This window comes from Ursus americanus, chromosome 3 (assembly GCF_024610735.1).
Source record: "Ursus americanus isolate L20-20 chromosome 3, mUrsAme1.1.p, whole genome shotgun sequence".
Taxonomy (NCBI): Eukaryota; Metazoa; Chordata; class Mammalia; order Carnivora; family Ursidae; genus Ursus; species Ursus americanus.
Genome location: NC_142129.1, coordinates 13,533,916 through 13,557,947, shown reverse-complemented (window position 1 = coordinate 13,557,947; position 24,032 = coordinate 13,533,916). Strand labels below are relative to the sequence as shown.

Sequence of the window (24,032 nt, the reverse complement as noted above, 5' to 3'; positions counted from 1 at the left end):
ACTGTGGCTATCTACTACACCCCTCAGTTCCTTTGGTAATTTCCCTCATGCACTCCTGTCATGTGTCTTCCAGTATAGGTATGCTCCTTTATGCTTAATTCCAAAGTGTATGTATATTTCATCAGCAGACAAAAATATGGCTTTCCACACTTATCAGTAAGGGAAAGTCATCAGTCAGCCCTTCATTCCACTACTGTAGGTTGATTTTTTTTAACTATTTGCTCTTTCATTGATAGTGCCAGTTCAACAGACCGACAGACCAATGGAACAGACCAAAATAAACTCTAATATATAAAGGAAATTAGAATAAAATAAAGGCAGCATCTGAAATAGAGTAAAGATGTCCATGTTGAGACAATTGGAACTAATCAAGAAAAAAGGTTCATCCATACTTCATACTATATACTAGGGTAAACTCCAAAGAATCAAAGATTTAAATGTGAAAGATGGAAGGAAGGAGCAAACCATAAAAGTACTGGAAGAAAACATGGCAAAATCCCTTATAACCTCAAGTTAAGAAGGCCTTTATAATTATGATGCAAAATCTGCCATAAAAGAAAAAAATGTTAAGTTCAACTACATAAAACTAAGAACCTTTTTACATGGCAAAACAAACTATAAGCAGTCTAAAGACAAATACAAACCGTGAGAAATACATTTGTAACTTAAAAGCAAAGTCATAAGATGAAAGCAAACTGATAAAAACTCTCTAACTCATTTAACATGCATGTAATCTTCCTACTATACAAAGAGCTGGAAATTTGAGATTAAGACCAATGACGCAATAAAAAAAATGGGCACAGGATGTGAAAGACAGTTTACACAAACAGAAACAGAAATGGAGTTCAAACGTGAAAAGGTGGTCAACCTCATTAGGAGCAAAGCAAACTCAAACTTGCCAAAATATTTTTCATTTATCAGACTGGCAAAAATCCAAAAGTTTGACAACATGTTCTGCCGATTAGGCTATGGGAAAGAGGCATCTCATACATTGCTGGTGGCAGTACAAAATTAAGCAAGACCTACGAAGCAAAATTTCGAAGTATCTATCAGAATTACACATATAAATTTCCTTTTGATCCAGGCAAGCATACTTTTGGTATAACTACAGTATTCCGGTAAACTACAGTGTATCTATACATTGAAATCTATAGCTATAAAACGAGTATTTAGAAGTTCTCTATATATGGAAATGGAACATTTCCAGGGTGGTCTACATAAACATTAAAATACAGAATGATATATATACGGTATGATGGCTTGCGTACACAAAGAAGAGTGGGGAAAATAAGAAAAAAAATATTTTTATATTTGCTTGTAGCTACATTAAAAAAGCCAACCAGAAAATACACCCAACACACCCCAAAGGAAAATAGTGACCTAAAAGGTTCAGGGGAACCTGGACGTACAAAATACAGAAACAGGGTGGAAACAAGATTTCTTTATATAAATACCACACGAAAGAATTACCTGTTTGAGAAGAAAAGGAGAGGAAAGGTTTGTTTCATATTTAAAGTTTGAAAAGACTGAAAAGATACTTCAAAAGAACCAGGTTTATGCATCTTCTCTGAATTTCAAAATTAAATATCCTTGATTAGGCTACCAAAGCAGGAACAATTTTTCTCTTTAAAAATTTTTAAAATAAGCATCCTATCTTAATAAAGAGCTAGAGTCAATGTAACTGCCTGAGTATTTTTGCAAAGGATAACTTAGACCAAAACAAAATGTATTAGTCTAAACTTTTGCATATCAGTTTTTAAAGTGAATATAAGCCATCTTTTATCGGTGGGTTCATGAAGGCTCACTAAACTACTCTACTTTTTTTTTTAAATTTTTTTTTTTAAGATTTTATTTATTTATTTGACAGAGATAGAGACAGCCAGCGAGAGAGGGAACACAAGCAGGCGGAGTGGGAGAGGAAGAAGCAGGCTCATAGCAGAGGAGCCTGATGTGGGTGGGGCTCGATCCCATAACGCCGGGATCACGCCCTGAGCCGAAGGCAGACGCTTAACCGCTGTGCCACCCAGGAGCCCCTACACTACTCTACTTTTATATATGCTTAAATTTTTCCATAATAAATGGTTTTCTTAAAATTTAAAGACCTTCTTAAAGGAGTGGCCATCAAAATTCAGGTGGCCATCAAAATTACTACGTATTATCTGAGCCAGTAGATTAATTTGGTAGTTTAAATTCTCTGCAATGCAGACTTTACTGTATACTTCAAGTAAACTTCATGATACTCTGAAATCTCCTTGTATAAAATGGCACAAAATATAGATGCCAATATATGGGTTTTGAACATAAATCTAAATTTATAGTTTCCTGATTTTATGATAATTTATCCTGATGTGAAGGCCTTTTTCAGGACTGTTATACCGATTAGGTTTGCAAGGAAAAACCTTATATAATCTCCTCACAACATGGTCTTATTAAAGTAAAAAGAGGCTGACTATATGACAAAAATTTCATAATATAAAAGCAATTTATTTAAAAAAATTATTTTTTTATTTGAGTGAGAGAGACAGAAAGAAAGCATGACAGGGGGAAGGGTCAGAGGGAGAAGCAGACTCCCAGCTAAGCAGGGAGCCCAATGTGGGACTCCATCCCAGGACTCCAGGATCATGACCTAAGCCAAAGGCAGACGCGTAACCGACTGAGCCACCCAGGCGCCTGATGTACAAGCAATTTTAGAATTACGTATGTCTTTTGGTCAAGATAGACAGATATATAGATATAGATAAAGGTATTTTTTAAAGTAGGCTCTGAGCCCAGTGTGGAACCCAACTCTGGGCTTAAACTCATGACCCTGAGATCAAGACCTGAACTGAGATCATGAGTCAGACTTAACCGACTGACGCATCCAGGCACCTTGGTCAAATTGTATTTAACAGACAAAGAACCAGTGGTCACAGGACTTATAAAGGTGCTAAGTCTTTACTGGTAAAATGCTGTAAAATCAAATCAAATCAAAGATCAAAACTGAAGTTAATAAGTTACCTCGTTAATTACTACTGCACGGGGGAAAACTTATTTAGTAACAGAAAAAGAAGTCCTTTCACTGTTGGTGAAAGTTAATAGAATCTACCAGGATTCGAGAATGTCCTGGATTCCACAACTATATATATAAAATCAAACACAGTATTTTAAATATCAACATAAGCTAATACTGCTTTCTACAGTATTTTACCTTATAAAGTAGCTATGAGAGGATATGAGTGCATTTTTACAAACTGTATACCACTATGTAATGGGTACTATTATCCTTTCTGTCTACAAAGAAATGGAACATATCACCCTCTAGATCTTTGGTTTCTGCTTTGCTTTTGCTAAAAATAAAGGGGAAAGAAGGGCATTCTTTGGGGTTCTACCATTTACTCTTATCTAATGATGTCCCTTGTCTCAATCTATTTCATTAAAACTTATTTGTGCTATTAGGAGAGTTAAAGTTTTGTTGTTGTGGTGGTTTTTCATTTTTCTTAACATATTTTTATGTGTTCTTCACGTTTTTCCCCAAACTGGCTAAAACAAGAACAGAGCTTTTCCTTACCCCTTCCATTCCACAAACATTTCCACTTTAATTACAGCATAAAGAAGGAATGCTTTTGAAGCATCCAGTATTGCCCTGTCTGTTCCCACTGCCCTTCCTTTCATTTATTTTACATATTCAGGATTACTACCAATTAACAGGTATTTGTTTACAAATCTCTGGCTATAGTAAATCTAGAGACTCATTCCTTCAAAAATACTTAGAGAACACCTACTGTTAGTCACTGATACGCTGCTCTCAGAACTTTCATTCCACAGATGCTAAAATTAACTTAGTAGTTTTAGATATTTTTTCAGATTCCTGTTCTTTCACAACCTTTGAATCAAATCTGCCTATCCTATGCCCCAGGAATCCACTTCCAGTTTTACAATTTAGAAATACCCTATCACTTGTATATGAAGAATCCTGTAAAAGACGTTCATATTTTAGGTTGTTAGTTAATAACAAAAAAACTAAACATAATCTACATGTCCATAAGTAGCCAAATGGATAAAGTGTGGTATATTCAGAAGTTGGAATTCCCCACAGTAGTTGAATTAGAAGAAAAAGACCTATATGTATCAACGTATACATATGTATACCTTGAAATTATAATTTTGTATAAAAAAGACAAGATGCTGAACATTACATATAATATACTACCGTAAATTTTATTTTATTTTTTAAAGATTTTATTTATTTGTCAGAGAGAGAGACAGAGCACAAGCAGGGGTAGCGGTAGGCAGAGGGAGAGGGAGAAGCAGGCTCCCTGCAACAGGCTTCCTGCTGAGCAGGGAGCCCAATGCAGGACTCGATCCCAGGACCCCTGGATCATGACCTGAGCTGAAGGCAGATGCTTAACTGACTGAGCCACCCAGACATCTCTAGTATCATACTACTATAAATTTTAAAAATACTCATAGATACATATATTTAGTAAAGTATGAAATTTTGGAATTAATGTACCCGCATTTATCAGAATGGCTGCTTCTTGGGAAACATGGTGGGACAGTGGATGTTTAGGAGGGGAATGGGACTGGTAAGGGGAACCACATTTGCGTATGTGTGTGCAGTATGAAGGAAATATAACAAACACTCCTATTTGTTCAATGGAGGGTGACTAAACACAGATTTTAATATATTGTCCTTTATACTTTTCCATATAAATATATTTTCTAAATAAAAAATTAAAAAAAAACCCTACGAATATTCTTTTCTAAATGCTAAATTGGTAACCAAAGTCACTAATTTTTAAGTAAGACCTTGCTTTGAAAAACGATGCACAATTTTTAAGCATGTTTTTCTGTTTAGTACTGGTTTACAGTCATGAAAGAAAACTTCTGTGAGCTAGCTACTATCACATTCCTAGTATTACAATACTCTCATTTAGTCTACCTTACTTTTACTTTCTAATCTCAGGCTTACTTGTCTTCTATAGTTCTCTTTTCAGAGCCGAAATGCATTCAGTTTTATTCCTATAATCTCCATTTCTCTTTCTCCTTCTAAAATATATATAGTCTTAGAATGTGTACCTTTTGCTATCTCTAGAAGAAATAACCCTGGCTATTTTCTTTTTTTAATCCAATTTCTATTATTAGAGCATTGCTCATCAGCTCTTATAATTATTCTTTTCTCAGACCTAATTTTGTCTCTGCATGCCATGTAAAATTATTTATAAAAGGAAATTTTCTCTCCAAAAAAGATATATGAAAGCACAGCCTAATATCATTAGCCATCAGGAAAATGCAAATCAAAACCACAATGATGGGGCGCCTGGGTGGCTGAGTCGTTAAGCGTCTGCTTTCAGCTCAGGGCGTGATCCCAGGCTCCTGGGATCAAGCCCGGCATCAGGCTCCCTGCTCCACTGGGAGCCTACTTCTTCCTCTCCCACTCCCCCTGCTTGTGTTCCCTCTCTCTCTGGCTGTCTCTCTCTCTGTCAAATAAATAAAATCTTAAAAAAACAAAAACAAAAACAAACCACAATGAGACACCACTTCACACACACTAGAACAGCTATGAATCAAAAAGACAATAAATGTGGTGGTGAGGAGATGGAGAAACTAAAACCCTCATACAGTACTGGTGAGAAAGCAAGATGCTACACCTGTTTTGGAATACATTCTGGCTGTTCCTAAAAAGATTACTATAGACATATACCCAGCAAAAATGAAAACATATGTCCACACAAAAACTTGTACATGAATGTTCATAGCAGCATTATTCACAATAGCCACAATATCCATCTCAGGATGGATAAATAAAACCGGGTATATACAAAAATAGATTATCATTCAACCATAAAAAGGCATGAAGACTGAATCACATTAAAACATGAACGAACACTGGAAACATGCTAAGTAAAAGAAGCCAGTCACAAAGACCACACATTCCAAATGGAATGTCCAGAACAGGCAAATCTATAGAGATAAAAGTAAGTAAGTAGTTGCCTAGGGCTGGGAAGATTGAGGAGAAATGGTCTAAGTGACTACTAATGCATATAGGGTTTCTTTTCTGGAGTGCTGGAAAAGTTCTTAAATTGATTGTGGTGACATTTGTGTAACTCTGTGAATAAACTAAAATCACTGGATTGTACCCTCCGAATGAGTAAATTGTAAAATATGTGAATTAAGTCTTAATCTATAAAAAAATGCTTTTAAATTATGAATTCCAAAAGCCAGGCTTAGGTCAAGCCATGTTTTAGGGTAACTGGGTGAGTCTAATACTTTCTTTGTTACCCTTTTGTTGTTGTATGATTTATGTATTGAGAAGTATACATGAATGAGGGTATCTCAGGCCTAAAATACTTTAAATTTTATTAGATCAATAATATCTTCTAAGTTTTAACATTCAGTGTTGGCCAGGGTCTCATGGTAAAAGTAAGTCCCATATACTATTGAGAGTGTATACTAGTGCCTACCTTATCCAATAATTATTTCTAGGTATCTAACATAAAAATATTCCCACAGTGTTTCAGGACACAGGTATTTAAATGTATATTACAGTATCACTTAACTATCCATCATGAAAAATGGCTAAGTAAGTTAGATATAATCACTCTAAACAATAATTTTAAACATAAGAAACAGCTCTGCATGAAACAGCTCTGTGGAAAAAAAGATTTAAGTATAATATAAAAGGTTAGTCTTTTTCTCCTGCCAGAGCATGACCCTCCACATTCCTTTTTTTTTTTTTTTTTAAAGATTTTATTTATTTGATAGAGATAGAGACAGCCAGCGAAAGAGGGAACACAAGCAGGGGGAACGGGAGAGGAAGAAGCAGGCTCATAGCGGAGAAGCCTGATGTGGGGCTCGATTCCAGAACGCTGGGATCACACCCTGAGCCGAAGGCAGACGCTTAACCGCTGTGCCACCCAGGTGTCCTGACCCTCCACATTCTTAACACTTCTTTCTCTCCTTAAAGTCTATTTCATATAATACTTAGACAGCCCTATCAATTTTCTTTTGGTTACTAACAGCTCTCCATTTCATTTTTTAAAAAGTTTTATTTAAGTGATCTCTACATCCAACGTGGGGCTCGAATTCATAACCTTGAGATCAAGAGTCACACATGTTCTTCCAACTGAGCCAGCTAGGTGCCTCTCTTCATTCCTTTTTTTAAAAAACAGATTTGAGGTATAACTGACCTACAATAAACTACATTAAGTATATTGTCTGATACATTTTGACATTATGTATAAACCCATGAAATCATCACCACATTCAAGATAATTAATGTATCCCATTAAAGCTTCTCAAAGTTTCCTTGTACTCCTGTGTAATTCCTCCCTCCTGCCCCAGGACCAGGCAAATACTGATCAAAAGCTGTCACTATAGAACAGTTTGCATTTTCTAGAATTTTACATAAGTGTAAAATACATATTCATTTTTGTCTGGCTACTTTCACTTAGCATGATTATTCTGAGATTTATTTATGTTGTTGTGTCTATCAGTAGTGTATTCCTGTGTACCACATGGTATTCCATTTTATGGATATACCACAACTTGCTTAACCATCTGTTGATGAGCACTTGGGGCTAAGAACAATTCTGTACAAATCTTTGTATGGACATATGCTTTATTTTCTCTTGGGTAAAACCTAGAAGTAGAATGGCCGGATCATATACTAGGTGTATGCTTAACTTTTTACAAAACTGCCAAACTTTTTTTTGAAATTGTGGTGGAATACATATAACAAAATTTAACACCTTAACCATTTTTAAGTATACAGTTAGCTACATTAAGTACATTCACATTGCTGTGTAACCAATCACCATGACTCTTTTCATTTTGAAAACTGAAACTCTAATACCATTAAAGAACAACTCCCCATCTCCCCCATCCCCGCCCCTTGCAACCACTATCCTATTTTCTGTTTCTATGAATTTGACTACTCTAGGTAACTCAGATAAGTGGAATAATACAGTACTTATCTTTTTGTGACTGACTCAAGATTCATCAATGCTGTACAATGTGTCAGAATTTCCTTTTTAGGGTTGAATAATATTCCATTGTATGCATATTTCACATTTTGTTTATTCATGCATCTGTTGATGGACACTTGGGTTGATTACACATTTTTCATTATTATGAGTAATGCTGCTATAAATATGGGTGCATAAATAATCTCTTTGAAACCCTTCCAATTCAACTGGGTATATATTCAGAAGCAGAACTGCAAGATAATATAATTCTAGTCTTAGTTTTTTGAGGAACCATCATACTGTTTTCCATAGTGGTCACACTATTTTACATTCCCATTAGCAGTGCACAATGGTTCCAATTTCTCTACATCCTTGCCAATGTGCTATTCATTTTTTCCTCTTTCCTCCCTTTCTTCTCCTTTTCTTTCTTGACAGCAGCTATGCTAATGGATGTGAGGTGGTAGCTCACGTGGCTTTGACCTGCATATTTCTAATGATCACTGTTGAGCATCTTTTCAAGTGTTCGTTAGCCATTTGTACATCTTCTTTGAAGAAATGTCTATTCAAGTCCTTTCCCCTTTTCTTAATTGGGTTGTTTAGGTTTTTTTTAATTTTTATTGAGTTGTATTAGTTTTTAAAAATACGTTCTGAATATTAACCCTTTATCATACACATGATTTGCAAATATTTTTTTAAAGTATACTTTTTAAAAAAATTTATGTCAGAGAGAGAGCACCAGCAGGGGGAGCAGCAGGCAGAGCAGGCAGAGGGAGAAGCAGACTCCCCACTGAGTAAGGAGGCCAACGCAGGACTCAATCCCAGGACCCTGAGATCACAACCTGAGCCAAAGGCAGACACTTAACTGACTGAGTCACCCAGGCGTCCTGATTGTGTTGAGTCACATAGTTTCTAATTATGATATAGTCCTATTTTTTTAATGTATGTTACCTGTGCTTTTGTTGTCATATCTAAGAAACTACTGCCAAATTTAGCATTGTGAGGCTTTTCTTCTACGTTTTATTCTAAAGGTTTTATAGTTTCAACCTTACATTTACGTCTTTGATCCATTTTGAGGGAATTTTGCATATAATGTAAAGTAAGGGTCCAACTTCATTGTTTTGCAAGTGCACATCCAGTTTTCCCAGCATCATTTGTTGAAGAGGCTGTCCTTTCCCCTACTGAGGGGTTGTGGTAACCTTGTCAAAGATCCTTTGACCATACATAAGAATTTATTTCTGGACTCTTTATTTCACTGATCTGTATGTCTCTATGTCTATGCCATTCTGTAGGTTTGTAGTAAGTTTTGAGATCAGGAAGTGTGAGACCCCCAACTTTGCTTTTTTCCAAGACTGCTGGCTTTTCAGGATTCCTTAAGCCACCACATTAAGTTCGGGATGGATTTTTCTATTTCTGCGAAAAACGCTGTTGGGATTTTAAAAGGAACTGTATTAAATAAAATTACCAAATTGTTTTACAAAGTGACTGTACCATTATACATTCCCACCAGCAGTGAATGCAAATTTCAGATATTCCACATTCTCGCCAACAGTTGGTACGGTCACTCTTTCATTTTAGCCATCCTGGTAGGTGTACAGTGTTATCTCGTGCCTTTCACTTGCATTTCCCCAGTGACTAATGATGAGCATCTTCGGTGTACTTATCTACTATCTACATATCTTCTATGGTGAAGTATCTGTTTAAATCTTTTGCCTATTTTTTGAGTTATTTGCTTTCTTATTATTGAGTTCTGAGAGCTCTTTGTATATTCTGGATACGTGTCCTTAATCAGGTGTATGTTTTGCAAAGACTAGTCTGTGGTTTGTCTTTTTATTTTCTTAACACTGTCTTTTGAAGAGCCTAAGTTTTGTTTGTTTTAAAGATTTTATTTATTTGACAGAGAGAGAGACAGCCAGAGAGAGAGGGAACACAAGCAGGGGGAGTGGGAAAGGAAGAAGCCGGCTCACAGTGGAGGAGCCTGATGCGGGACTCGATACCATAACGCTGGGATCACACCCTGAGCCAAAGGCAGACGCTTAACGACTGAGCCACCCAGGCGCCCCTGTTTGTTTGTTTTTTAGATTAAAAAAGAAAGTGTTCAATTTTGGCCTTTCTTATTACTGGTTACCACTCTTCATACTCCCAGCCCTGTGGCAGATAACCACCTTTTTTTTTTTTTTCATTCCTCCTGAATTCTTTTTTAATTAACGTATATTATTTGTTTCAAGGGTGCAGGTCTGTGATTCATCAGTCTTACACAAAGGAGCATAAGCTTTTAATTTCGATGAAGTCCAATATATGAATATGTTACTTTTCATTCCTTCCTCTGTATTCAACTTTCTTTCTAAATTAATTTTTGGTAGTTCCTTCAAGCAGAGCCTGGGAAAGGTAATTTCTCACCCGGAAAGGCCTTTATTGTACTTTCAAGTCATATTTTAGCTAAGCAACTTACAGGCATTTCTCAGCATTCTGAGTATACTAGTCTATTGTCTTCTGGCTTCTACAGCTGCAACAATGAAAATTTTTTTGATAATCTAATTGTGATTTTTTAAAGAGAATTTTTTTCCTGAATGGTTTAAAATACTATCCTTTCATTTTGTTATATCTAATAATTATGGATTGAAATTTATTTATACAACTTAGGGCCTTTGTTTGCCAAATTTTTAGACTTATGTCTTTCACAGATGATAGCCATCATTTCTTTGAATTTTGCTCTACTCCTTTATTTCTTTTTTTTTTTTTTTTAAAGATTTTATTTATTTATGCGACAGAGAGACAGCCAGCGAGAGAGGGAACACAGCAGGGGGAGTGGGAGAGGAAGAAGCAGGCTCATAGCGGAGGAGCCCGATGTGGGACTCGATCCCGGTACGCCGGGATCACGCCCTGAGCCGAAGGCAGACGCTTTAACGACTGCGCTACCCAGGCGCCCCTCTACTCCTTTATTTCTATTCTCACTTTTTGGAACTCCTCTGAGGCATATAAGGAAAATGTTCACTCCATCTTTCATATCTCTTATCCTCTCTGTTAGGTTTTTTTTTTTTTACTCTCTTTCCTTGCGTTCTACAGTTTACTAATTCTCCCTTTAAACTTTTTACCTCATCCACTTTGTTTTTTAAAATATTCTAATTTTTATTTAGCATTTCAATACTTCTTCCGTAATATGCTGTAATTACTTGACATACTGAGATTTTATTTAAAGTTACCTTGCTACTTCCTCAAACCAGTATCAACTTATATTCATTAGTTTTTTTCCCTAGTGACGACTGTTTCTTTTGAACTTTCTATTTTTCCTTTGGTCTAAGTTGTTTGAATTTTTCCAACTCTATTATGAAAAATTTCACAGAAAATTAGAAGGAACGATATAATTAACATCCAAATTCCCTCTATTTAGATTCTAAATTTTTTTCATGTTTATTTTCTCTAACATTTTGTTTTCCATCTTACCATTTGAAACAAAGTTCCAAAAGGATTGACTGAGATAGGAGTCAGAATAGTGGTTACTTTTGAAGGTGATCACTGAATTGGAGGGGGCATGGGAGATCCCTTCTCAAGCACTAGAAATGTTCTGTATCTTGATCTCTGTGGCAGTTACATATGTAGAAGGTCACTCAGCTGTCACCTGAGATTTGTATATTTTACTGTGTGTAAGTTTTATTTCAAAAAAGAGGGTGGAAAAAAGTTGTAAATGTCATGACAATTTATCCCTCAATACTGAAAAATGTATTTCTGAAGAATAAAGACATTCCCCTACATAATTACATTCCTGTTATCACACACAGGAAAATTAATAATTCCATAACAGCATATTTAATCGACATTCACCATTTCCCATCACAAAAATGCCTTTTATAGCTCTTCCCCAACCTAGTATCATGCACTGCATTTGTTTACATCTCTTTAGTCTGTTTAGAATAATCTTTTTTTTTTAAAGATTTTATTTATTTACTTATTTGACAGAGAGAGAGAGACAGCCAGTGAGAGAGGGAACACAAGCAGGGGGAGTGGGAGAGGAAGAAGCCGGCTCCCAGCGGAGGATCCTGATGTGGGGCTTGATCCCAGAACGCTGGGATCACGCCCTGAGCCGAAGGCAGACGCTTAACGACTGAGCCACCCAGGCGTCCCTAGTGTAGAAAAATCTTCATCTTTTTTGTCCTCTATGACACTGAGTCCAGGCCATCTGTCTTACAGAATGTCCAAATTCTGAATCTGTTTCTTCATAGCACTTCACTATTTCTTTTATCCCGTTTCTTGTAAAATGGAAGGTTCAGAAGCTTAACAACGCCATCATCTTTAGCAAGAATACTTCACAGATGGTGACAGTCATCCACTGAGTTTAACATTTCAGGATCACCTAGAAGTTCTATTTGGTTCCTTCTTAGGAGTCCTGCTGTTTTTAATTCTTATTCTTAAGTCTTCTAATGCACTGATAAGCTCTTTCCTTGTGTATTTTATAACATGGGATTTTGTGCTTATCAGTGGACATTATCTATGTGGATTCCATGAGCCCTAGATAGGCCAAAGAGATTCTGCATTTGCTTCTGCCTAGTGCCTGACTGCTATTACCTCTCCAGGACCAGTTGTTCGGTTGAAAGTTCCTGGACAGCGCCCATAAGTATAAATATGAACCCCACACCATGATGAGGACAGGCCTACAATTAAGAATTCAAGGGAAACTTTAATATTTATCTGGACAGCTGGTGAAGACAGACAAATTTCATTGTTATTTATGTATGCTGAGTAGGTAGATTTTCTTCTAGTTCACCCTTCTGCTGAAGGTAAAGCTCTTTAAAGGCTCAGCTTTATGCAAGGATCTGAGTTCCAACTACCCTTTGTGACACTGGCTGAAGGCCTAGTCTTATATCCCCACACACTGACACGTACATCCCTTTGTTGCACAGGGTTGACAAACGAGCTCACTGGAAGTCACTGCAGCACTTTTCCCATGAAAATCCAGCATTACTACTAATGCTGTGCGCAGGGGAAAAAAATTAAAACTACTTTGATTTCACTTGTATTTGGAAATGCAATGATTTTTTATTAATTTCAAAAATAACCATATACACTTTTAAAAAGTAGTGATGTTACAGGTGCATTAAATCCAATACAGTACTTGTTGCATTTAAGGATTATAGACCACCTGTAAAATTGTGCAGATTTCCCTGCTTTAAATGTTACTTACAGAGTACTCTGTTCTAATGGTAATACTAATCATCAGCAAAAGTTATGTAGACAGAGAAAAAATATCAAGCACACTAAAAATCCAACATTTGATAGTAAGTCCAAACAGGGATTTCTCAAGAGCAAAGAACAAAGCTTACCTCACATATGTTAGACAACAAACAAGCTCAAGTCTTGAAATTCTTTTTGATTCTAAACTCGTATTTAGACTTGAGTGTGGTTCAAGTTTGGTAGATAGGTTAAAATGTTAAACTGGACACTAAACACACTTTATTCCAGTCAAGAGACACAGACAGTGGCACCAAATAATTATGTCTTTTTCACTCCTGTTTGAAATGGATGCTTCCATTTGCATGACCACGGAGTATGAAATGGTAACATATTTCAGTTTCAACAACTACTCTTTCTGAAAAACACAAAGAAAAAGCAATGATGATATTAAAAGTTGACTCACCACTGTCCTCTGTTTATTGGGCAGGAAGACTCTAACGATAGGTTTTTGTGGTGACTTGGGATTGCTCCTTGATATATCTGTGGGATTTTGAAAAACTGAAAGAGATGAAGGTAGCACTGAAAGGCTAGAAGAGGAAGAAGATGTAACGGTGTCCGTTGATGCAGAGCTAGAAACAGAAAAATCAGTTCCATTCCCCAGGGATTCCAATAACTGTTGTTCTCGCTGTTGGAGGGCATCTAGCTTGCTGGTGTATTCTTCATAGGCCTATAAAATAAAGCAGATTTACGTTGAATCTGGACTTTTTCCTGACAGTAACAAAAGGAAATAAGAAATTTAAGTCTGATTATAATCTCTTTAAAATCTAGCTAACAGGGTTTTAAGTTAGAAGTTACAAAATAAATGCTAAAAGTACTGTAAATTAATACTTCTACTTTTAAATTGATAAATCTTTTGTGATAAGATACTACACTACATTGAGAAACTGACAAAAACATAAATGTCTAGAACAGCCATGAATGTTAATCTAAAAATGCAGTATTTACAATGTTCTGGTCATATTGCAATTTACCTTCCAAACCACATATCTAACATAAGAGAAAATACTATATACATCAAGGGTAAATACAATCTCTATTAAAAATTTATTTTTTTCCAGAAAACTTGTAGGCATATAAAGTTTTATACCTTTTCCCCCTCCAAAGAACAGAGAGAGAGGTTGAAAAGGAGATGAGGTCTTAAAAGAGATTTGTCAAAAAATAAGACTCAAAAAAAAATCAGGTACAGTGTCAGATCTCACCATTACCACCAAAATCTCAATAGGACTTAAAAGATGTATAACTGCCACCTTCTTTCTGAAATAGCTATTAGTTAAAATACTTTATTCTCCTCACTATGGGTCTCTGATGATCCCATCAAATACTGCTTAGAGAATAAAATTTTATCTGAAAAGGTTTACACCCTGCAGACAAGAAATTCTGGGGCCATTATCCATCAGGGTTTCTTTCTACAAGTTTCATTTGACTAAAGCTATAAAGTCAAATGACCACATAAGATCACATTCTAAAAGTAACAAGAATTTTGAAAACCGAGTGATATTGAAAGTAAGGAGATGGAATGAACTGGAATATATATGTCCATGGTTCTTTAAGGCAGTGGTAATCACTCTCCCCCACACCACAGTCCATCATTTCTGTCTACCACCATACATAGATGCAATAGCTACAAACATTTATAAAAGGCTACACGGGAGAATCAAAGATTTTAAAACGGCATTTCTAATCACTCAAAGAGTTCATTATTGGGCTGCAGAGAAGCAGGTGGATGTACTTTTATTTAGGTGCTGTACATGAGAAATAAACCAAAAACATTTTTGATTCAAGGTGAGAATGAGGAAAGAAGGGGCCTTAAAATGTTAGCATTTAGATAGATGGAGCTAAGTGGGAAAAAGAGAGTACTGTGTACAGGAGAAATTCTGCCATAAAGTAAAGAGGTCAGAAATTTTGGGGCACCTGGATGGCTCAGTCGGATAAGTGTCCAACCTTGATTTTGGCTCAGGTCATGATCTCAGGGTCCTGTTATGGAGCCCTGTGTCAGGCTCCACACTCAGTATGTAGTCTGCTTGTCTCTCTCCCTCTGCTCCTCTCCCCCACCTCCTGCTCTCAAACAAACAAGTAAAATCATTTAAAAAAAAAAAAAAGTAGGAAATTTTAAGGCATAGAGGGAAAACTACAGACCCGTATAGCTGAATGCCATTTAAGATCTGAGACATAGCAAGGCATCGATATATGCTTGTGGAATTTAAATGAAAAACAGCAATGCAGGGAAGCAAATAATAAGACTGGAAAAATGGGTAAGGGGCCAGCTTGTAGAGAGTGTATATACCATGCTCTTAAGCCTGAACTTCATTCCACAAGCAAGGGAGTATTATCAAAGGTAGAGGGGAATGAAAGAGAAATTTTATTTCAAGAAAGACCACTGCACTTGCTATACGAGATCTTAAAATGTAATTCTGAAGGAAAAAAAGAAGAAAAATATTAAACTGAGCCACTGAGGTAAAGGGCCTAAAGTACATCAAAACGCCCTCTCCTTTAGCCTACTAGCTACCCTATCCTGATTCCAGAAATGTTTAATAGCATTTCAGGGCATTATAACCAAATTAATTCAAAATTTTCTAAGCTCTATTTTGATTTAGGTTTCAGTTCCAAGATCTAATTACTTAAGGACATCTCTTGCAATAGGATCCACTTTTTGACCATTTAAAATCAGTCAATTAAGGGGCGCCTGGGTAGCTCAGTCAATGAAGCATCCACTCTTGATTTCCACTCAGGTCAAGGATTTCCACTCAGGATTCTCTCTCCCTCTCTCAAAAACAACAACAACAAAAAAAAACAAACAGAAAAAAAAAAAAAACACCCCACAAAAAACCAATCAGTCAATTAATATATAGTAAACATACATGTGCCTGGCACTGTTTGGGGCTCAAACTACAAAAATAAAGACTGACACAATTCCTACCCTTGGAAGAACATACACATACAGTCTAAGAGATAAAAATTACCTCCTGCATAGATCAAATCTTATTTACTATCACCTGGACAAGTACATTTATTACACAAAGTTAGCCTTAGGAAAAGTAACACATGTAAACAATTCTCAGAGTGTTATTTATCAAAATGTTAGTCTTAATTTTTCAAAATATACTGTTCCCTCCATTGTGGATTACAAACTATTTCACTGCATTTATCAACAGCTCTTCCTTTTCTGAAGTACAAAAGCATTTACTTATTCCACCTCCCTCCATCCTCACAGCCACAATCTATCAAGGCACTTGTACCTGGTGTGGCTCATTTCTTTCTTTCTTTTTTTTCTTTTTAAAAAGATTTTTACTTATTTATTTGACAGACAGAGAGACAGCCAGCGAGAGAGGGAATACAAACAGGGGGAGTGGGAGAGGAAGAAGCAGGCTCCCAGAGGAGGAGCCTGATGGAGGGCTGGATCCCAAAATGCAGGGATCACACCCTGAGCTGAAGGCAGACACTTAACTACTGAGCCACCCAGGTGCCCCTGCCGGGCTCACTTCTTCCCATTATTTTTGCTGTATTCAGTGTGGATTACTCTTTTAACATTCCCGCCTGAAGTTCTCTAAATCTCTTATCTCTAAAGGTATTTATTTTGACTCTACCTTCCAGATCCACAAGTTCCAAATGATGACAAGATCTCAATTTGTAACTGCCCTTGTCCTTGAGCACACCTTCTTAAGTTTCCATCTAACTAGTTAATCTGTTCACGCGCAACATTAATCCCTTCAAGTTTCTTAGATTTGGGCCTTCATTGTCTTGATTCTCTAATTCTTATTCTTTTACCAACTTGCTTGTCAAATACAAATATTGAGTACATTCTATCATTCGATTACTCCACTCTTTCTCTCAGGTAACTACACACTGCTGAAGAAGATAATAGTAAGACAAAGCCAATTAGTTCCACCATCAATTCATGGAAATTAGTCCTTCACACTACTACCTGAAAATTTTTAGTTATTTTAATATCATATTATGTTTTTCACAATACTTAATCCAATCTTTTCTATGCTTCTTTGGTTCCTTACCTTCATCCCTCAATCTTTTTAATTCACTCAGAAAAAAGCATCAACTTCAAATTTACTCTAAAGATCAAAGCCATCAAATAAAAGCTTCCTCTTCTTTGTCTAAGCAATTCTCCACACCTTTCCCCATCCTTCTGTTCTCAATTTAGTGCTGGCACTGAGTGTTTAGGGCCTCAGGCCCTGCTACACTGTAATCCCCATTTTCTCTTATGTCTTCCAACCATTTCCTCTGTTTTCTTACCCAGCAAATGTGAACGCATGTCTTCCCACATAAATGCACACCTCAGCCACCACCACTGCCATTAACAAAATTCTTGTGGTTCTTCAAGATGTTGTAGATCTGATACTTTTCCAGAACGCAGCTTTCTGAAAACCCTATTCTTTCTCATCAAAATCCTACTTATTTTTTGAGACACCTGGGTGACTCAGCCAGTTAAGCGTCAGACTCCTGGTTTTGGCTCAGGTCATGGTCTCATGGGTATTGGGATTGAGTCCCATGTCAGGCTCTGCGCTCATCAGGGAATCTGCTTGAAGATTCTCTCCCTCTGCCCCTCCTCCCACTTGCACTCTCCTGCGAGCTCTCTCTCAAATAAATAAATCTTAAAAAAAAAAATCCTACTTATTTTTCAAAGTTCAATTCAAAGCTCTGCTTGATAAAACCCAAGAGGTATTGTCTTCACCTCCTTTAGAGTATTATCACGTTCTTCTTTATATGTCTCTTTCTTTCTCATTTATGAAAAAATTTTGTGAGGATTAAATGAGATAATACAAGTAAAAGAAGTTATTACAGAGACTACCATATAGCAAAAGCCCCAAAAAATTCTTATTAGTAATAATAAGTAGTATGAGTAATTCTTATGTTTATTACTGTTATCACTCTATTACTTAGCTGAGTTCTTAACATGATTACTAAATTACAAGCTAGCTGAAGGCAAACATCATGTCAGATGTTTCTGAATTAAATAAAAGAGTACAGGGGCACCTGGGTGGCTCAGTGGTTTAACCGTCAGACTCTTGATTTCGGCTCAGGTCATGATCTCAGGGTTGTGAGACTGAGCCCTGCGTCGGGCTCCATGCTCAGTGTGGAGACTACTTAAGATTCTCTCTCCCTCTCCCTCTATCCCTCACATTCAACCCCACTCGTGCTCTCTCTCTAAGAAAAATAATAATAAAATTAAATAAATAAAAGAATACAAGAACACTTAATATCGTTAGGATAACAATATCCCCCTAAACTGACCTACAGATTCACTGCAATCCTTATCAAAATCCCAGTGGCTTTTTTGCAGAAATGGACAAGCTGATCTTAAAATTCTTAGGGAAGTGCAAGGTACTCAGAATACCCAAAATAATCTTGAAAAAGAACACAGTTGGAGGATTCACATTTTTCATTTCAAAAGTTACCATAAAACTACAGTAATGAAGACATGGATACTGGAATAAGGATACATGTGCAGAACAACACAATAGAACTGAGAGTCAAGAAAAAAAGCCTTACATTTATGGCTAACTGATTTTTGACAATAGTGCTGGTACCACTGAATATCTACATGCAGAAGAATGAAGTTGGACTACTACCTAACATTATATTAAAAAATTAACTCAAAATGGATCGATCACACACCTAAAATTACCAGCTAAAACTACAAAGCTCTTAGAAGAAAACATAGGAGTAAATCATCATGACACCAGATTAGGCAATAATTTCCTAGATATGACACACTAAAAGCACAGTAACCAAATAAAAAACAGACAAACTACACTTCTCGAAATTAATACTTTTGTACTTCAAAAGCCACTACCAAAAGAATGAAAATAAATCCCGTAGAACAGGAGAAAATATTTATAAACCGTATCAGGTAAAGATCTATTATCCAGAATATACAAAGAACTCTCACAACTCAAAAATAACCCAGTTTAAAAAGTGGGCAAAAAATATGAACTGATATTTTCCCCAAGAACATACACAAACAGCTAACAAGCACATGAAAAAGATGCTTAAAAGGACTGCTGGGTGGCTCAGTTGGTTAAGCAACTGCCTTCGGCTCAGGTCATGATCCCAGGGTCCTGGGATAGAGCCCTGCATCTGGCTCCCTGCTCAGCAGGAAGTCTGCTTCTTCCTCTGCCTGCTGCTTCCCCTGCTTGTGCGTTTTCTCTCTCCCTCTTTTTTTTTTTTTTTTAAGATTTTATTTATTTATTCAACAGAGATAGAGACAGCCAGCGAGAGAGGGAACACAAGCAGGGGGAGTGGGAGAGGAAGAAGCAGGCTCATAGCGGAGGAGCCCGATGTGGGGCTCGATCCCAGATCGCCGGGATCACGCCCTGAGCCGAAGGCAGACGCCCAACCGCTGTGCCACCCAGGCGCCCCTCTCTCTCTCTCTTTCTCTCTCTCTCGCTCTCTCTCTCTGGGAAATAAATACAATCTTTTAAAAAAAATGCTTAACATCTTTAGTCGTCAGGGATCTAACCGGTTGCAAACCAAAACCACAATGGGACACCGATTCACAACTACCAGCATGACTATTCAAAAAACAAACAAACAAAAAATGAAACAGAAAATAAGTACTGGTACTGATGTGGAGAAAGTGAAACCCTCATACACTGCTGGTGGGAATGTAAAATGAAGCAGCCACTTTGGAATACAGTCTGGTAGTTCCTCAAAAAGTTAAAACATCGAGTTACCACAGGACACAGCAATTCCATCCCTAGGCATATGACCAAGACAACTGAAAACATATGTTACATAAAAACTTATATGTGAATGTTCATAATAGCTTTACTCATGACAGCCAAAAAGAAGAAACCCAAATGTCCAACAATTGATAAATGGATAAACAAAATCTGTGTATCCGTATGATGGAATAAAAAGGAATGAATGCTACACTGAATGCTACATGCTACAACATGGATGAATTTTGAAAACATTATGCTAAGTGAAAGCAGCCTGTCACAAAATGCTACATTATGTGTGATCCCATTACATGAAGTATCCAAAAAGGCAAGACTATAGAAATACAAAGCAGATTAGTGGTTGCCAGGGGCTGAAGGGAATGACTACTTATGGGTCAAGGTTTCTTTTTGGGGTGAAGAAAAAACTTTGGAATTAGTGATGGACTTGGTGATGATTGCACAACTTTGTGCATATACTAAGAAACCACTGAGTGGTACACTTTAAAATAAAAAAGTGAATCTTACATTATGCGAATCATTTCTCAACTAAAAACGGGAGGAAAACTATGGATCTACTTTAAACAAATGGGAAAAAGCAGTGAAATAAAATTTTTCTTTTAAAGCTTTTATTTGAGAGAGAGAGAGAGAGAGAGAGAGAGATGTCACAAGCAGGGGAAGCAGCAGAGGGAGAGAGAAGCAGACTCCCCGCTGAGCAGGAAGCTGGAGGCGGGACTCAATCCCAGGGCTCTGGGATCATGACCGGAGCAGAAGGCAGATGCTTAACAAACTGAGCCACCCAGGCACCCTAAAATTTTTTTTATCATTATTTCATTAAATTTATTCTTACTAAACTTCATCTCACAAGATACAATGAAATCTTACAAACTAACCAAAAATGATATTTAATGAACCGCTCTGCATTCCATGGGAAGCACCTTGCTTCCAATATTTTTGTTTTAATACAATTTCTCTGCATTATCCTGGATTCTACATAGATTAAAGATCAAAAAGGTTGTTAGCATCATAATAATGATACAGCAGTTAAGAGCAGAATCTGAATTAAGAATGTCTAGATTCAAAGTTTGGCTATACCATTTACTAACTGTGTAGCCTTAACCATGTTAAACTTCTCTGTGCCTGAGTTCCTCCATCTTTATAAAATGAAAATGAGAATAGGAAGTATAACTCATAGGGTAGGTTGAGGATTAAATGACCTACTATATGCTTGGAACCGTGTCTGGTACATAGCAAGTACTCAGTAAATGTTAGGTGCTACTATTAACATCTATCTGTCTGCAGGGAACCCTAGCATATATGTAAATTCTGTGGTAGCTAGGACTCAGTGTGTAACACTAGATAAGTAGGGTGATTTCAAAAACACCATTCCTTCACTTCTGGAATCCAATATATATCAGGTCCAAAAAGAAGAATCTACTACTAGAAGAGCATCCAGCATTATATCTTACACACAGAAGGCTTTCAAATACTTTGCTGGATGAGTGAAGAGAGAAAAATGGGAGAAAAAGAAAAAATTCTGGGAAATGACTTATCTTTTCTTCCTCTGGATGATGATTTAAAAGAGGAACCAAAGATTAAAAAGATTAAAAAGAAATACGAATGGCCAATAAGCACACAAAAAAATGCTCAACATCATTAGTCATCAGGGCAATGCAAATCAAAACCATGAGATACCACTTCACACTCACTAGGATGGCCATTACAAACACACATACACCGAAGGTAAGTGTTGGCAAGGACGTGGAGTAATAGGAGCTCCTGTGTATTGCTAACAGGAATGCAAAAGGCAGCTACTGTGGAGAAGAGTACGGCAATTCTTTAAAAAATTAAATATAGAATTACCACATGATTCAGTAATTCCACTTCTGGGTATATAGTCAGAAGGAGTAAAATAAGCATTACTCCTGATAACAAAAAGGTAGAAATGAACAACCATTTATGGTATCCATTGATAGATGAATCAATAAACAAAATGTGCAATATTATTTAGCCTTAATTTGCAAAGAAATTTTAACCCATGCTACAACACAGATGGACTTTGAAGACATTATGCTAAATGAAATAAGCTAGTCACAAAAGGACAAATACTTTACAATTCCATTTATTTTATTTGAGTAGTCAAATTCATAAAGAAACCAGAATGGTGGGTCTCAGTGGATAACCACGAGACTTGGTTTTTCACTGAAGGGCCTTCACATATCAGTACCCGAAGGTCTTTTCCCTGGGCCTCGTCAACTTTCCCCAGGGAAAATACTGTTATCTCCAGGCAGGCTCGTCTTCATAGTATATCAAGTGGTGTAAGTTCCATGTTTATTGTCTGTAATTCCATTCCCTGATAAAAACACAAGCTGCTTGAAGTTTGTTTGTTTGTTTTTGCTATATCCCCAGAGCCTAAAAGCATATATATAAACGGGCACTTAATAAATATCTGCTGAATGAATGAATCAAAAATTTATGGAGCACTCAATACGTGTCAAGAATGATGCTATTTCATAATTATAAACTTAACGAAACCTTCAATTACTACATGTGTGATAGTATTCCCATTTTACCAATGAGGTGAGATATAAGAAGGTAACCTATCTCCAGAAACTAAGGAACAGCTAAGATTCAAACATAGGGCCTGTGTGACTCCAAGGTTCACCTTAACCACTATATTACAGCATTTTCTACAGAGAAATTGTGCAGAGTTTGTCCCTGAGAATAAGGATCTACATGCTAATGATACAGTCTATGAGGTATGGTCTGCTGTATATTTGAACAGTAAAAACCCTGAAAAGTGTGAGTATGGAGCAGACAGTGAATCTCTGCTATACTCAAACATGGTTATTGATGTGACTGTATTACAACTAAGCATGGGGGAAAGTCTCCCAAGACACAGATGTGGCTGGCAGGAAAACTGCTGGTTAAGTTGTCTAATTCTAATTAACAAAGAATTACTATTTTCACCAGAACTCTGCCTCCTTATGACTCCTGTTCTTGCCCTCCTCAGACATAAAAGTAAATCAGCATGGAATATTAGAAAGTACATGAATTCTAGTCCTGGTACTGATATCTGGCAGTGTGCTCTGGGATAAGCCATATGAAGAAGACAACAGCTTATTAGTGGTTATTTCCAAATTCCAAATTTATTTTAGAAATGCAAACTTAACTTAAAAGATTTAACATGCCTTTTAAAAGCAATTAGAGGGCTAAATTAGAAATTTAGTTTAGGAGTCTATCAATCTAAAAATCTCCAGCATTTGAAGGCAAATGGTAACCTAATCATTTGTAATTTAGAGTTATATTCCTGGATGACTAGTGATTACAGCTGGAGCCAGCTTTTACAGAGACAGTCAGTATGAGCAGTGGTGAGCAATGTGGGCTGTGAAGCACGACTACCTGGATTCCCTAACAGCGTGCTCATCATGGAACCCGAGTGACTTACAGAAGGAAACCGATGCCAAGAAAGCTTATCTGTGATTATAATAGTAATTACTACCTCATACTAACTACCCTAAAAATTTACAATGATGCTCAAAGCTTGATACAAAAGCCTAAAGGCACTATTAAACAGTAAAGCTAAGCAATTTTGAGTTATTTAAATATTATATATTTTACCTATTAAGAAAGCCAAAACCAATTTGGGGGGGGTTGTTCTGGAAAAAAGATATTTTACCAGGAAAATATATATTTTATAAAAATTTGCCCCATTTCTTAATACGGTAACTAGTTTCCTAACCTCTACAACCGAATGCTTTCCCCCCTCTCTTTTTTTAAATAAGTTTTTCACCAGGGTAATATTTTTCAGTTTATACACGATTTGTTCTTCAGTTTTGTTATTTTCCAAATTACAAAATACTGCATATTATTGTAACAAGTGAAACAAGATTAAGAAGCATAAGAAAGACAAGGGTAATTAACCTTCCCCTTTCTCATCTCATCTCCTAAGAGAAACAATACTACCAGTACAAACGCTTATGATAAGTTCTTGTTTTTATTTTCAAAATTACAACAGATATGATACTCAATAGCTTACCTCCAGATAAATTGATGGTGGATTATGCTCCCCACCAAATTTGTCCAATAGGGCTTCTATATGTTCCTGTGTCAACTTAATCATTTGTTTGATATTCCATACCTGAAAAATATTTTAAAAGAATGTAAAAATAAAAGTAATTTAGGATAC

The 24,032-nt window shown here is 36.5% G+C and overlaps 1 protein-coding gene across 8 annotated transcripts in view; it reads right to left on the bottom strand.

Moving 5' to 3' along the window:
• Window positions 1–24,032, bottom strand: part of BRAF (B-Raf proto-oncogene, serine/threonine kinase) — a 169,722-nt gene that overhangs the window by 76,260 nt on the left and 69,430 nt on the right. For all 8 annotated transcript variants that reach the window (XM_087860784.1, XM_045792502.2, XM_087860785.1 and 5 more), the window contains exons 2-3: window positions 23,883–23,984; window positions 13,576–13,839 (exon numbers count right to left, since the gene is read on the bottom strand). In XM_087860784.1, the coding sequence (XP_087716910.1) occupies window positions 13,576–13,839; window positions 23,883–23,984 (366 nt within the window). The remainder of the gene's footprint in view (window positions 1–13,575; window positions 13,840–23,882; window positions 23,985–24,032) is intronic.